The 15,499-nt window shown below is 37.4% G+C and overlaps 1 protein-coding gene across 2 annotated transcripts in view; it reads left to right on the top strand.

The window, feature by feature from the left end:
• Nucleotides 1-15,499, top strand: part of vps50 (VPS50 EARP/GARPII complex subunit) — a 133,803-nt gene that overhangs the window by 52,785 nt on the left and 65,519 nt on the right. For both annotated transcript variants that reach the window (XM_039820298.1, XM_039820297.1), the window contains exons 11-13: nucleotides 1,812-1,910; nucleotides 5,436-5,576; nucleotides 15,128-15,260. In XM_039820298.1, the coding sequence (XP_039676232.1) occupies nucleotides 1,812-1,910; nucleotides 5,436-5,576; nucleotides 15,128-15,260 (373 nt within the window). The remainder of the gene's footprint in view (nucleotides 1-1,811; nucleotides 1,911-5,435; nucleotides 5,577-15,127; nucleotides 15,261-15,499) is intronic.

The following is a 15,499-nucleotide window of genomic DNA, read 5'->3' as shown; positions in this document are numbered from 1 at the left end:
CCCGCCCATGCGCATTATTACGTACGACCTATTAGTGTACCTACATACACATACTACCTTATGTAGACATACACATACTACGATAGTAACTAATATATATATATAATATATATTAAATAAAATATACAAACATAAATACAATTAAAAAAAATAACACATAATATATAACACATATATAATAATACAAGTAGTACGAGCATACAAAAGCAATAATACTAATAACATACGTAATACCACATATATTATATTACCATATACCATACAATACGTACGCTATACCAGTCATTATTAAACTACAACTAGCATCTATACAAAGCATACATAACATAAATATACATAAACAATATATATAAAACAACAAAAAAAAATACACAATAAAGCACTAATAAATAACTAAATATACAAATACACATACAAACGTCATACATATACCATACATATATATAATTATATTATATTACAATAGCATAAAAAAACAACTAGCAAAAAATACATAAAAACGAAATATCTACATAAAAAAAAAATATTATAACACAAATAACAACAACTATAAAACAATAAAAAAAAATATACTTCCATACAAATACATAAACTAAAACAATTAAAAATCGCATACGCATAAGCATACAAATATATCAAATAATAGTACAATAGCAATATACGCATATTACTAGCATAACATACAAATACATAATTACGTATGCATCATAATATACGGCAATACATATATAATAATAGAATAGCATACAATTAAAGTATAATAATTAAATAATACCAAACAACATACGCAATTATTATTAGTATATTAAATATTATTAATAAAATAAAATATATATAAAATTATAAAAATACTTATACATATAAAATAAACTAAAAAAAATACTATATATACATAATCATAATATTAATACGGCATATATAGCATATTAATAATTATTATTACGATCATATTACAATACATACTATTATAGTACATATCTATTAGCATAGGTATAAATAATTACATAATACATGATATGCAATATATATTAAACATACATATACGTATACATATATATATACATACATAATACTATTACATAGTATTATATATAGTGATATATATTAAATAAATTATTATAAACTAGTTTAAATATGCGCATATATTAATATTACGAACGATAACATAATACATATGCATATATTACAAATATCATAATAGTCATATATATTATTATACGTGATACATATCATATTATGCTGCAGTATATACATAATAGTATTATTAATATAATATTATTACTGTGTGTATATTATTATTAATGCATATATATATGTTATATATTATTATTATTATTATTATTACGTGTATGTGTGTATTATTATATATGATATGTATATATTATGTATATATGTATATGTATATATGTGTATATATTATGTATGTGTATATATCTATATATATGTATGTATGTATTATATATTTTTGTGTGTGTATGTATGTGTAACATATACAGCATATACTGTGTGTAATGCATTACACAATAGAGATGTCATCGGTTGGCCGTCAGCCTGGTGTGTGACATCCCTTAATTTCAATAACTGTTTTCTAGTTGCATCACGTCATCAAACACACACACACACACACACACACACACACACACACACACACACACACACACACACACACACACACCCATCCATCCATCCAATTGCCCTTGGCCTCGTGTGGTAGCTAAACATCTGCACATCTATATCTAAATCCCTGGTCTTAACGTTGATAATCCTTCTCTTTTCTTTTCCTTTTGTCTTCTATCTATTTCTGGCTCCAGGAGCAGCTTGATGTCGCCCTGTCGAAGACTTGTAAGCACTTTGATGTTTCCCACTACACCAAGGTCCAGCTTGCCTACACACTCCTGGGCAAGACACAGGTCAGTGGTTTGCCATGTCTACAGGGTCACGGGGAATGGCTAAACATGACTGGATGTGATGGTCCAGTTGTTGTCATCACTTACGCCGTATGTCCTTTTGTTTGACTCTTTGTCTTTCTTTTATTTTATTTAGTTTTTGGGAGGGGATTGAATGTTCATCCTGGCTGTTCCTCTCCTTAACTTTATTTCAGGGTTGTGTGCATTCAGTCAGCATTTCGGTTTCCTTCCTTTTGACCTTTTGCCACCATTTAGATTTGAACAGTATAAAAAAATCTCCCACAGACAAGCTTGTAAACCATCAAGGGAAACGAGAATGTAATTTGGTTTATTGAAGTTTCTCTTTTTCTTTTTTTCACCCTTCTTGCTTCAGTGGGTTGTTTTCACTCCAGTGAATGAATTCAAGGTCTCCTCATTGGAGAAGAAAATATTTTAGGCCACAGGGCATGCATGCCATCATTTGTGATTACCTTATGCTCTGCTTACTGTCAATCAACTGACACCCACAGAACTCACCCACAAGAAAGAACAGAGTTCTCCAAAACAATATAATAATAATAATCCTTGAATAATATAAAATAAACACTCAAATTTAAACAGCTGAGGCGATACGGTGAAAACATGTTTGATTGTGACATTTTTTGCTGTTTATTTAAAGCTGTAGAACATTTATGTTAAGAACAACATCAAGACAATACTGTAGTTTCTGTTAAAAATGACTGAAGAGAAATATAATAGAATGTAAGTGACACAGATATTCTCTTTTATCATTAGGGGATTTCTTCCTTACTCTCCTCATCACTCCTCATATCCCATTCCAGCCCTCATATTTTTGGCGAGAAAGTGTTAATCTCTCATGCTAGGGCCTCTCTCTTTAATAACCCATACACTCCACCACCATGTCCAACATCTCACTTGGCCCTGATCTCTTTGTTCTGCTTTGACTTGTATTTCTTCTTCCCTTTCTCACCTCCCTGATCTTATCCTTTCTGCTATTTTTTTTCCAACTCCCTCCTCCAGTGTACCAGTGCTCTCTGGTATGGGTAATCAGCCATGAATTGAGTTGTATATTATTGGAATTATAAATGTTGTGCTTACATAATCTTTGTCATCCTTGAAATATTTATTACTTTCCTACTCCAACAAGTAGGATAATTTGTGGCCCAGTTATAGCTGAAATGAGTAGCCATTCAGCTATGCACGGTCATTTTGAGCAATGATGAGGCTGCCATGTCTGAAAATAACACCTTTCGGCTAAGTTTATATGGATTTTGGGATTCCACAAATGCTTTTCCATTCCTTATTCAGCATTTTGAGCCGCTGCACCTCCTGCACTCGCACATTTTCGCTGAGCCTACAGGTAAATGTAATATGTAAAAAGCCTGTGAGGGTTTAGTGCCCAAGGGTTATGCTGGATGTTGGAGCTGGGCCAGATTGTACTAGATGGATGTAAATGGATGGATATACTTGCCTGTCTAATATGTACGTACATTGCGTATGAATGCCATGTTCTGCAAACATGGCATTTTACTGTACAGGTTTAAAATGTTATATTGCCAGTGTAAATTCTGTGAATTTATGGCATAGACGTCTACAAAGCCCACCACAACCTAGCCCCCTCCTACCTCACTGACATCCTGCACCAACCTACTCCTATCTGCATCCTCAGATTAGCTGACGCCAACCAACTGGGGGGACAGGGCCTTCTCCATTGTCACCCCTTCCCTCTGGAACTCAATCCCCCAGCACCTCAGACATTCTCCCTCCCTCACTCTTTCAAAACCACACTCAAAACCCACCTATCACGGCCTTGGAGTACCTTTTTAAAGCGCTATACACATTCAATTTATTATTATTGTTATTATAAAATAAAGTTATGTCACCTTCTCCACATTACACTTGGCAGCACTATTACAATACTGCTGATTTACAGTAGAAAAATAACTTGTTGAATTGACTCTTGACCCAAGCAACCAAAAGGAGCCTCATTCTTATCCTGGCACTCGCACACAACGCACATATTCTGTCATTGTTATTCAAAAAGCCAATGTTGATGGTAATAAATAAGCTGTGTGTCTCTTGACATTGAAGACATCCTTGAGGTGGAAACTGAGTCACCAATGCTTGTTGAGAATGAAGTGTTGTTATTACTGTTATAATGAGCATTTTCAGACTCAAAAGCTAACTAAAGAGTTGTTCTTGTCTGCCTCTTGTCACTGCCCCTAAGGGCTTGTTGTTGCTTTCCTTCTACTTTTTTTTCTTTTGCATGCACTGAATCAGTTCTTCACACCCTCTCTGCATATGTGTTTCTCACAGTCAGCTATGATCTTTGTCTGAATCTTAGCTTTTACTGCAGTCTTTCTTTTTACTGCAGTAAGTGAACACACACATGCACAAATGACCACTTTTAATCTGACACTTTTCAGTTGGATACATAAATGAACTGTGTCATCCAAGAGGTAATTGGCATCACAAGGGTCTTGACATACAGTAGCATACCACCTCAGACCATTTGCATTTGTTTTTAAGTAGCTGCAGAACAATGAGTCGATTTGCTTTTTCCGTTGATTGATAATTATGCCTGAAGATGGTGATTATTAAGATGTGAGTTGCTATAGTTGCCTTCCTTTTTCTTTTCTACAGTCCATGCTTTGTACAGCCAGCCATTTTCATGGTGTTTTTTTGGACATATGAAGTGAAAGAAATTTTTAAATTGCATTAGTGGCAGCAGGTAGTCAGAATGGATGGAGGGCAACATTCTGTGGTCTTGAGCTTGCAGTAAAACAATCTCATTGCACTGCAACACTATGGGGCTTTGCTCAACACCGTGCCCACGTCTCCTGCGACTTTGGTGTCCTCAATTCACTAGGGTCCCATAGCGAGACTGTGGGTGAGAGCTGCAAAACAGAAAATGATCATAAATGTCACTTTAGAGAAAAAGGGAACAGACTTGAATTGTGAAGGCATTAACAGAGCTCGGTATGGTGGAGCAAGATTATACTATAGGTTTTTTTTAAATCATGGTTTAAGAGCATGTTTGGATTTACATGCAAAATGAAATCCCTGATTATTAATGCTCAATGAAGAAATCCTGCTTTGCCATTAATAAGTTGTGCTTTTATTTTTTTTTTAAAGCTGCTCTACCATACATGGCCATACAGTTATATGCCTCTTCCATTTGTTCTTTGCGGTTTTTGCTTAATTAATGACACATTCCACAGCAAACAGCTGGTTTTAGCGATGTGAAATATGGAAACTAGAGGCAAAATTGCCCATTTTCACTTGGACTTGAACATTGCAGTTCCCAGGAGACAGCTATGCCCATTTCCCCTCATGCCATATTGTGTAGCTAACATAATATGTCTGCAAATAATTCAAAATATCAGGTATACAGCATGTCTCCAAGAAGTTTGATTTGCAATTTCCCTGCTGTTTTGCCTTTTTTTTTTTTTTTTTTTTACAGATCCACATTGGCAGTGCCATTTAACATAATTGTTTTCACAACAGTGTATTTGGCTCTCTCTGCAGACTGCTATGGACCAGCTGCACATGCACTTCACCCAGGCCATCCACAACACGGTGTTCCAAGTGGTGCTGGGATATGTGGAGCTATGTGCCGGAAACGCTGATACCAAATTCCAGAAGATGCAGTACAAGGACCTGTGCACGGTAAGGAGATGAGAGTGTGTGTGTTGGTGTGTAGGTTGTCAGTTTATTCCACCACTATTCACCCACTCTGTCTGCAAATTTAACAGCCAGATTTGGCCAGACAAGGTTCAGTTCCCTTTGTTAGATGCCAGTGTGAAGACTAACTTCTTCAGTGAAAACTTATTAAAGAACAAAAACACCACCTGCAGAGTGCTGTGATGAAAGGACATATGACACACACTTTGTTACTTACAGTATGCCTCTAGCTTTCTCATTGCCTTGAAGCCAAGCAAAAATACCTTATTTTATGACAAGGGGTTCTACAGATTCTCCTTAATAGAGTGAAACAAAGGTGTAGAGGAGAAAGTAAATCAGAGAAAGTATATCCTACTGTAGCCACTCACTATTAGATAATTAATCTTGCTCACAATACAGAACCAATGCACTGCTGTAGCAGCACTTTTTGATTGGGCTCTCCATACTGGCCCACACGCCTCAGTTCCCTTTCTGTCTTTTTCTTTCCCTCCTCTTCAAAATAAATCACATTTGCATGGCCAGCAAGCCATAACTTGGTCAATTCATCATTAATTTGCTGGGAGTAAGTCGTCGTCGTCCCCCCCCCCCCGGGGCTGTGACTGCTGTTACAGTCTGACCTACAGTGTACAGGGGTATACAGAGGTATAGGTGAAGGTTATCCGATCACAGGGTACAATTTGTTTCTTTACAGTCTCTCCCGATATGTCAGCTGTCATAGTTTCTTTTTACTCCCTGACCCTGTAGCTCCTTGCTGTCTGACTGCATAGCTTTTACTAGGAGCATTGCCAGTTGTGCTTATATGTACAATGGCCTGCCCTTTACCTCTTACCTTTGTGCTACCTCTCCTCTGCTTCTCTTCTCATCTCTTCTTCCCCTGCATCCTGCTTCTTTTTTGTTTTTTTGTTTATGCATGTTTTCCTACCCCCGGTTAGGAAAGAAATATTCAATTTATAGAGCTAGGGGTTCAATGGTTCAGGGGGTCAATGGTAGCCTCCATTCAAGCTGGCTGGCAGGATGTTTTCAGTGTAGGAGCTGAATCAAATATTTAAATATAAGTTTCTTATATTTAAATTTTCCATCGATTATTTTAGTAATCGAGTATTCTACCAGTTATTCTGTCGATTAATCGAGTATTCGGATAAGAAATACTTTTGTTTTATTGAAGAGCAATAATATACAATAGTTTGGTTTAATTTTCGGAAAAAGCAACATTTGTATTGCCTACATTGCTTACAATATCATCTCTCAAAAAACTAAACATATTAAGTGCCATATTACATTGTTTTTAAAGAAAACATTTTTCTGAAATGCAATAACAACCTCAAACTAAGGCATACCTTAAACATACATAAACATTACCTTAAGTTGTGCAACTTAACTTTCAGAACTACAAGTTTCAACCTGAGACTGATCTGTATAGGCCTATATGTAAATATTAGTTACACTCAACCTATTTTCATTTATATATTTGATTACAATCTGTTACACTTATGCTAGTAGATCGTTGATCAGCTGTTTCTCCGTGAAGAGAGAGAGTGAGAGAAAATGGTGCGCAACAATCAGCTGTTTTTCCGGCTCTTTAGATCAGATCGTGGTCACCACTACATATTTTCTCATCTTTGTTTTTGGTAGTTGTTGTGTTTGGTGTAGTTTTATCGTCCATACAACTGTGATTTACTTTTGTCGGGTCCCCTTCATGGAATGGATGATTAAGTTAGACTCCATGTTTTCTGTTGAGATGCTGAAGCATTGACGTTGTGCTATTATTGTGGTAAGCTAGTTTGATTTTGCAGTAGACACACTGTACAGAGTTTTAGTTTTAATTACGTTTTGAACTGATTCCAAGACTGATCTCATCAATTTGTATGCCGTTTTGGCGTGTTATCAAGACGCATAATCACATTTTAGCGTGTATATCAACGCAAATCGGCCGCGATTGACCTACATTGCAAGTGAATTTCCACCGTAGCGAGTAGTATAAAGGAACGGGTATTGCGCAAGGAGGTGGGTTGGGGTGGCGGATGGGTAAAACAGCTGGGTTCGCGTGTGGCGATTATTCAGCCGTTTATTTATTTATTTATTTTTTTTGGTTTTTTTTTTTAAGCCTTACCCAATGTTTCTTTCCTAAACCCAACCGTTTATTGTTTTCCTAAGCGTGTTTTTGTCGTTATTTTCCGTATTTTTTGTCACTGTTTTGTTACTAAAGCCTTTCCCTGTGTTCTTTTCCTAAACCCAACCATTTTTATTTATTTATTTGTTTATTTTTTTAACAGGCGTGTGACGTTGTTCTCGCGATAGTACGTCGCGTTCTCGCCATAACACGCAACGTGGCAAGGCCACGTGGTGGGTGTGTTTACATCTGCTGTATGCAGTGTAGATATACACGTGGATAGCTGAAAATGCGTACAATAACACGCCATTTGGCTTTAGGAAAGTGGCGTGTATGTTTACGCAAAGTCATGATGCCATGTTGGCCATTAGGCTTACTGGAAATCTGTGTCATGGATCCCCTGAAATAATGTGCTCATGCAACTGTACAGTAGTTACAGACACATCCTAATGTTTACTTGTGTTTGATAGATACCCTGCCAGCACTGCGTGTTACGCCTGGATGATCTCACACACACACACACACACACACACACACACACACACACACACACACACACACACACACACTCACCCACCAACTTTAGATTGATGGCATGTGTCTGCACACTCTTGGCTGTGTCATGATTGATAGGGCAGCACATCCACACACATTCGCACACTCAAATGAAGAGGTATGTGAACACCCATACACAGTTCATTTGTGTCGCTGACAGCATTTGCAGCCTGTCTGCAGAAACTTTTAAGGAGAGATCAAGTGTTTTGCTTACTTTTAGTCCTTACGGTAGATTATTGTATTGAAGACACTTCCAGTATGTACCTGCCTCTACAATGTCAAGAGGAGAGCTAACCGAAGTACCCATGTAAAATATGTGTCTATGTAGCTCATGTGGTACACACACACACACACACTGGACTGATGTGGTTTTAAAGAAATGCTAAAAATCTGAAGATGGGTTTAAAAACTTGTCCTTTTTGAGATTTCTTAGTATTTTAAATGCCCTTCAGTGTCCCTCTCTGAGGGTCCTTGGGACCTTGCATCATAACTATTTATTGAATAGTTTCCAATATTTTTCTGGCTAGTGTAAAACATTTACCTGTGTTCCCTTTCAAATCGATAGAGAATGTGGTTGGGGGCTTTCCTCTCTTTCAACAAATACCATTGATTTGCTCTTGAGCATGGCATTAGACCCCCACCTGCTCCAGTGGAGCTGCTCAGTAGTGAATGTGTTATTATTGTGGAATTGTGTCAATACAAAACTTGGTGTTTGTGGAGAAGAGTAAACTTATTCAGCTACTTTTCCCCTGATAAATAAAGGTTAAGAAAATGTTAGAGCCACATTAGACCTCCTGAACTTGCCTCTTAGTTATGCAACTTAAAATTCAAGAGAAATGGGAACACTCAGAAAGGTCGGTTCTGATTGTGAAAGGGTCTTATTAATTTTACATCAACATCTCATCATTATTGGCCAGCCTCATTCCTTATCAATCCCCTTCTCTGTCTGACTTTTCTCCTGATGGAAATAGGACTGTTCACACTCCGAATCATAGGAGGTTCTCATAGGAGAGAAGGTGACTGTAAAGGCTGAATCATATGCTGCACTGCTCTTTCATATTGTACGAACTACAGTAGTTACAGTAATTATATTCATCCTGCCAACTGGTGGCATCGTAGACTGAAAAATATCAGACAATTGGAATACGCTATTGATTCTGATAATTCCACTAAGTCATATTGTAGGCTGTGATGAACATGGCAGCATCTAGAAGCTGCTAGTGAGGCTTTAGCCTTTCAGTGCTGTTTTTTTTTTTTTTACCTGTTACACAAAGCCATTAGCTCTACTCATCATAGAAAAATCACCCCAATAATATGAAACGACAGCTCAGTAACCCATAGTGATCCATCCCACTCAATCTTGTGCAGTGTCCAATTATTTTGACCTTCAGTGCAGTTGTATATCTGAAAAATGGCTATTTAGCGAGGCCGTGGAGGGGATGCATACGCTGTTGCTTCTTCATGTAAAGCAGTGCCATGATTCTAGGCTGGCTTTTTGTGTTTAGTTAATCATAGCTGCTGATAGCTTCATTACAGAGCAAAACTAATCTACTGCCAAACATTGTGCATCTTACCATCCCAGCTCTTATGGATGAAAATTGGTCTCATGTTGTTTGTTGTTATTACTCTGTCACAGTAGCCATAGACATCTAAAGACTTCAGCTGTTCATGATATCATGAAGAGTGTTTTTTTATTTTATTTTTTATTATTTGTTTAATTTTTGAATCTCATGCCAGGATGCCCCTAGCCTGGTCCTACCAGACTCTCTTACATTTCATGTGTACAGAGAGTCTGGCCACTCTCCATTGGCAAGTGTTAACTTCCTTGAAGGCGGGTTCTCTGTTGAAGTTTAAAACTATTGGAGCTGCCTAGAGCCACTCTGGATCTGCCATAACCAATTGCTAACGTTTGGTCGTGATGTATGTCATGTGCATGTGCAACAAGAGGGGAGACCGACAACTATCGGCTTATATTTAGCATTAGCATCGCTAGCCTTAGCCTTAGCCTTAGCCAACTCCGTTGCCACAACAGACCGAATTGCTTCGCTCGCATCTTTGTAGCGGACGTCCTCAACGTCATCGTTCTCAGCCAGTCCATCTGTTCGCTGATTGGACCGCCAAATATTTGGCCGGAGAAAACCCAAGAATATACCACAAACCCAGACAGAGTACTGAAGGGAAATGAAAATTGAGCGGAAGTAGGCGGAGGCAGGCTTAGGATGCCCCATTCATTAGATTTTATTTTCTGTTCAGCTGCTCAGATCATTCTTGTGTGTTTCTGGGGAATCTGTTTGAATTGCAACAAAAATGTCTCCCTCTAAATGCCATGGAGACTCAGTCAATGCCTTTGACAAAGACAACAACAAGGTTCATTGCACATGGCAAATTTTTATGATGAAGCCTGTTAAAGTACAACACGAAATGGGGAGCAGATAATCAAAAACGTCCCTCTGCAAAATCCCGTCTGGTAAAAGCCCTCGACAACTGCATTTAAAGTAATAATGATTTAAAAGGAGCATTGCCTTAAACTATTAATTGAATTATCAAAAGCATTTCAAATTGTCACCCATTTATTATTTTTATTTAAAAAAAAGTTTAAAGACGTTTGCTTTGACAGTGGCATCAGTAACTAACAACTTGAGGAAAAGCAGCAAACCAGTTGTGAGAAAGCACATCACTTTAAGCAGACTGAACTGGCTCTTTACATTATACATAAGAAATAGGTTTGTCCACTTTTATGTCAATGATAGTTGCTTTACTCTTTACAAATGTGTGCATCAAGTTGTTTAAGAGTGTTTATGTGAGAAATAAATAGATTCTACTTCAGGAGTGTGTACTGTAGTTTGTTTCTTCTCTGGCACAGCAGGTCTACAGATTGCTGACCATGTTTTTGATCTCTTGCAGGTAAATCAGTTTATTCTTTTTTGAAAGGAGAGGTGTGTGATTTTCTTTTCCTAAAGGAAGTGAATCAGCTAAATCAAGGTTAAGTGCCCTTGCTTGCACATCTTTCTTTCTCTTCTCTCTCTAAAATGTATGGCATTTCTTTCATGTGCACTCCTCCACAAGCCCACACACAATAAAAAAAAAAAAAAAAAAAACTCAGTGCTTTTGTCTTTTCAAAACCTCCCTGACACAGCCTGACCTACTGTATGTTATATGCATAATGATCATGGGAAGCTGTCTTCAGAACCACCAAATGGCTGAAAATAGATTCCAAGCCCGCCTCCTCCAGGCTCTCATCACGGTACTTGTTTAGAAGGCTGTGTCCAGCAAGGTGGATTAAAAAAAGTTGTTGTTATCCTTTCCCTGTGTAACCTTACTGTAGGTGTGACATGCAAACACTCTTATGTCAGTTGTAGCTTTCCTGTGCACTTCTGCACTACAGCGCACCTTTGTGTCTGTGTACTTCTTCTCATCAAACCCACAAAAGACAGACACAGACACACACACACACACACACACACACACACACACACACACACCTCTTACCCCCACATCGTCTCCCCTCACTTCAGTTGCCTGGCAACGTGCTGCTGTGATATGGTTGACTGGTGGAGAACATGCGATGTCAAATATAAGCCTTGTTTTGTCCAAACTGGTTCATTCGCTTACCTATCTGACCTGTTTTGCTGGAGCCGGTTTGTAACTGATCTTTATTTGTTTATTTCAGGTCGGTCTCCTAAGCACTTAATGAATTTAATTTACTGTAAATGGAAATTCTAATTCCAGTATAATACCCATTGTAGAAAGTATACAATAGTAATACATGTATTGTTATTATATAATGTCTATGTCTGTTAGGGCTAGAGTTTTATGTCATATTTAATGTTGGATACACAAAAATGGTATACACAGAATACTGTAATATTCTGTCTAGTATGAGTTCTATTGATATTGAAGGAGGATTAAAGTAGTTTAGCTGTAACTATAACCAGTCCAGTGTTATGATTGATAGGGTTTCTTCAGGAATCATGAGAGTGTTGTAAAATATTCACCTATAAGCCCTCAGAAAGAAAACCCACAAAGACAAGTTTGAAGTAATGATATAATTGAGAAATACAATGTGCCTTACATTCTTTTTCTGGAGAGAGGTTTACCCACTCTGATGTATCATGAAATACTTTTTCACAACAGCCGAGATTACTTCTTTACTACCGCAATGCTGTCATACTATGTTGGACCTGTAGTGCTCAGGCCAATAAAGAGCCATATTGAGAAGTGCACCTGTATGTGCTGTTCCCAACATGAACTACAACTAGACAGCAGTGGATTTACTTGAATTAGGCCACAGCTCACAGAATCTGCGGTGACATTACTTGAAGAGATATATAATAGATAAAAGATGAATCCTGTTTCATCATGCTTATTTATCCTGGTATTTTGAGCACAGTATTTTACAGATTTATGTCTTATTTTAAGGCTTTCATTTTGCTTTCAAAATGTTAAATATTTGAAAAACATGTAAAAAGGATCCCTATATATAGTAATTTTTTCAGCCCTATGGTGTAAACCAACAGGGAGGAAAATAAAGATGATTTGCTAAATGTGTTCCAATTGTTCTGTCTTACCTAATGGCTGGTTGATACTTTGTTCTGTGGTTTGTGGTGTTCATGGCGTTCAAACAGTGCTTATACTCCCTACCAATATCAGGTATTGTAATGTTATTGTACTCAACACAGCTTATAAATGACAGCCAGTATTTGTGTGTAATATTTGAGGTCTACTACTTTTTTTATACACCCCTGACTGCACATCCTGCAGTTGTCACTGGTGTGATAGACTGCTTTTCATAAAAAAAAAATGCTTTAATTACAAATTCCACTTATTTTATGATTAGTTAATTGTACTATTCACCAACAGTTTGCTGTGGTGGCAGAGGTGTAGAGGTTTGTTGTTTTGTTGTTGAATTGTTCATTTGGATATTAGTTGCCACTGTTATAGTTACAAACACATCCTCAGTAAGAAAACAGTATTCAAATGAGGATTTATTATACTGGTTAAGAGCATAATTGACTACCGTCATTGGAGGTTTGTTGCATTTATTGGGCTATTGAGAATGGATGGCTAAAAGTCTGGTGTGCATTCAACAGTGAAATGTGTATGAAAGCATCACTTTACCTCCAATATTTGTGCTTTTTTTTGCAACATATTACTAATTTCTTTATTTTAATGTTGACTATATTACTTTTCTGCTTTTCATTTGAAATGCTGAAATGTTTGATTGCCTGTTAAACTCATATTCAGTGTAGTTACATTTCTGAGAAATGGCTGTTTCAGTTCATAGCATTTCAACACCATCTCTGTGTTGTGCAGTGTAGCTGCCTTGGGCAACAGCTCTGTCATTAACCTCTTTTGAGATGGCGGTCACTACATTATTTCTTGCTGATGGCTTACAGTTGTGAATGTACCTCAGATGTCTCACTAAGAACTGTTCTGTTGAGAGATTGTCCTGGCAAGTGGTAGATTGTCACTCAGGGACATGGACATGCCAGACGAAGGCGTGAGACTTTACTCATGTTAGTTTGTGCACAGTTGTGGTCTTTATTGCAATGCACTGTTTTCTCCCTCAGCAACTGTCAGATTGTGAAGCTTGTGTTTATATTTCCGTTGCTTTTTGTGAAAGGAAACACAGGCCTGACTCTGCAACCACTTATTCATTATCATCGTTTAAACGAAGTAAAGTGCGGCTGCTGTCGACAGCACTGTTTCATCTGGCAGTGATGAATTTGTCTCTGGACATGTTGACAGGACTCTTTTGGCGAGTTATTCGGTAGAGCCTTGGAATGTGTCAGTGGCTACTTTTGTGCCAGCTGCACTGTTCTTTGGTGGGCCAACTTTTTATTTAACACGCACATTTTTCCAGGCTTTCTTGCCTTCTAATAGCTCAGTCAAGTGTTAATCTGTTGGATGTGTACAGTAAAAAAAGCAGTGTGCATCATCCTTTGAGTACTTTCTGTCATACCTGTTAGCTGTCTTGTTTTGGATTTGGAGTGGAGCACCACTGGGATATTTTACGAAGCTCAATGCAGTTGCAGTTATTCCATGGGTATGTAGCTAATTATTTATATATCATAAAAAAAACATAGGTCAACATTATTAATCTCATAAAAGACATACAGAAATAATAAAGTTGCCATTTTATGAAAGCAATACTCTATATTGACGACGTTTCACTTCCGGGATTGTATAGGTGCCGCCGGATGTCCCTCATTTCAGCCGGATGTCCGGTTCCTTCCACTTTCTTTGTGTTGGCATTTTAAACTCCTGTCGATTTATGAGGACTATGGTTAACTGCTCCTCACATCTCGGCAGGGTAAATCCAGACAGCTAGCAGAAGTGTACGTATATGAACTATACACAAGTGCTGTTACCAAGACAACCATGCACATACATCATTGCCCTGAGAGTGAATAGCTCTGTGAAATCCATTTCAGAACCCAAGTTGTCATGGTTTGATATAGTATAATAGCCTACCTATTGTGCACCATAGATATTTGACACCCTCTTATTAACATCATTATTTTAATCATTACTTACATTAATTTGCTCTTACATAAGATGTAAGCGTTTCTTGTGACAAAAAAATAGATGTTTTCCAACACAGTGTCCTTGACTGATGAGTAGAAACAGGCTTTAATTAGATGAAACATAGAGGACAGCTCATTTCTTTTGTTTGAGTCTCTTTGCTGAATCTTGTAATTTATTTTAAAGTGGTCCAGCACTGTCCAGCACTCCATAACTTTTTTTTTTTAGGTAAATCCAAGCGTATAAAGGTATATGACCCAGAAATACTAAATATAACACTGAATTCATATAGCCTACAGTAGAAAAGTGCATCAGTGACCTCTTTTCATCACTTCTCTGTTGGCAGCATATCACCCCGGACAGCTACATTCCCTGCCTGACAGATCTATGCAAGGCATTATGGGAGGTGATGCTGAGCTACCACCGCACCATGCAGTGGCACGAAGAGCATGACAAACAGGAGACCACTTCAACTGCAGGTAAGAGACTATACCTGTTTAACCCTATGACCTTTGTAATATTTCAGAATGGGTTTATAATAAGTAACACTACTCCATTTGTTCTGACTTGCCCAAATACAACAAACACAGTAGAAGCATACGATTCAGAAATAAAATATACAATAACAACCTCTCACGTGTATCAGAGCCCATAGAGAGAGCATATTACTTTATTCATTTTCCCTCAATCTCTCCTTTCTTGTGTTATTTTAAATCTC

Source organism: Perca fluviatilis, chromosome 13, assembly GCF_010015445.1.
Source record: "Perca fluviatilis chromosome 13, GENO_Pfluv_1.0, whole genome shotgun sequence".
Taxonomy (NCBI): Eukaryota; Metazoa; Chordata; class Actinopteri; order Perciformes; family Percidae; genus Perca; species Perca fluviatilis.
This window is presented reverse-complemented; position numbering and strand designations above follow the sequence as displayed.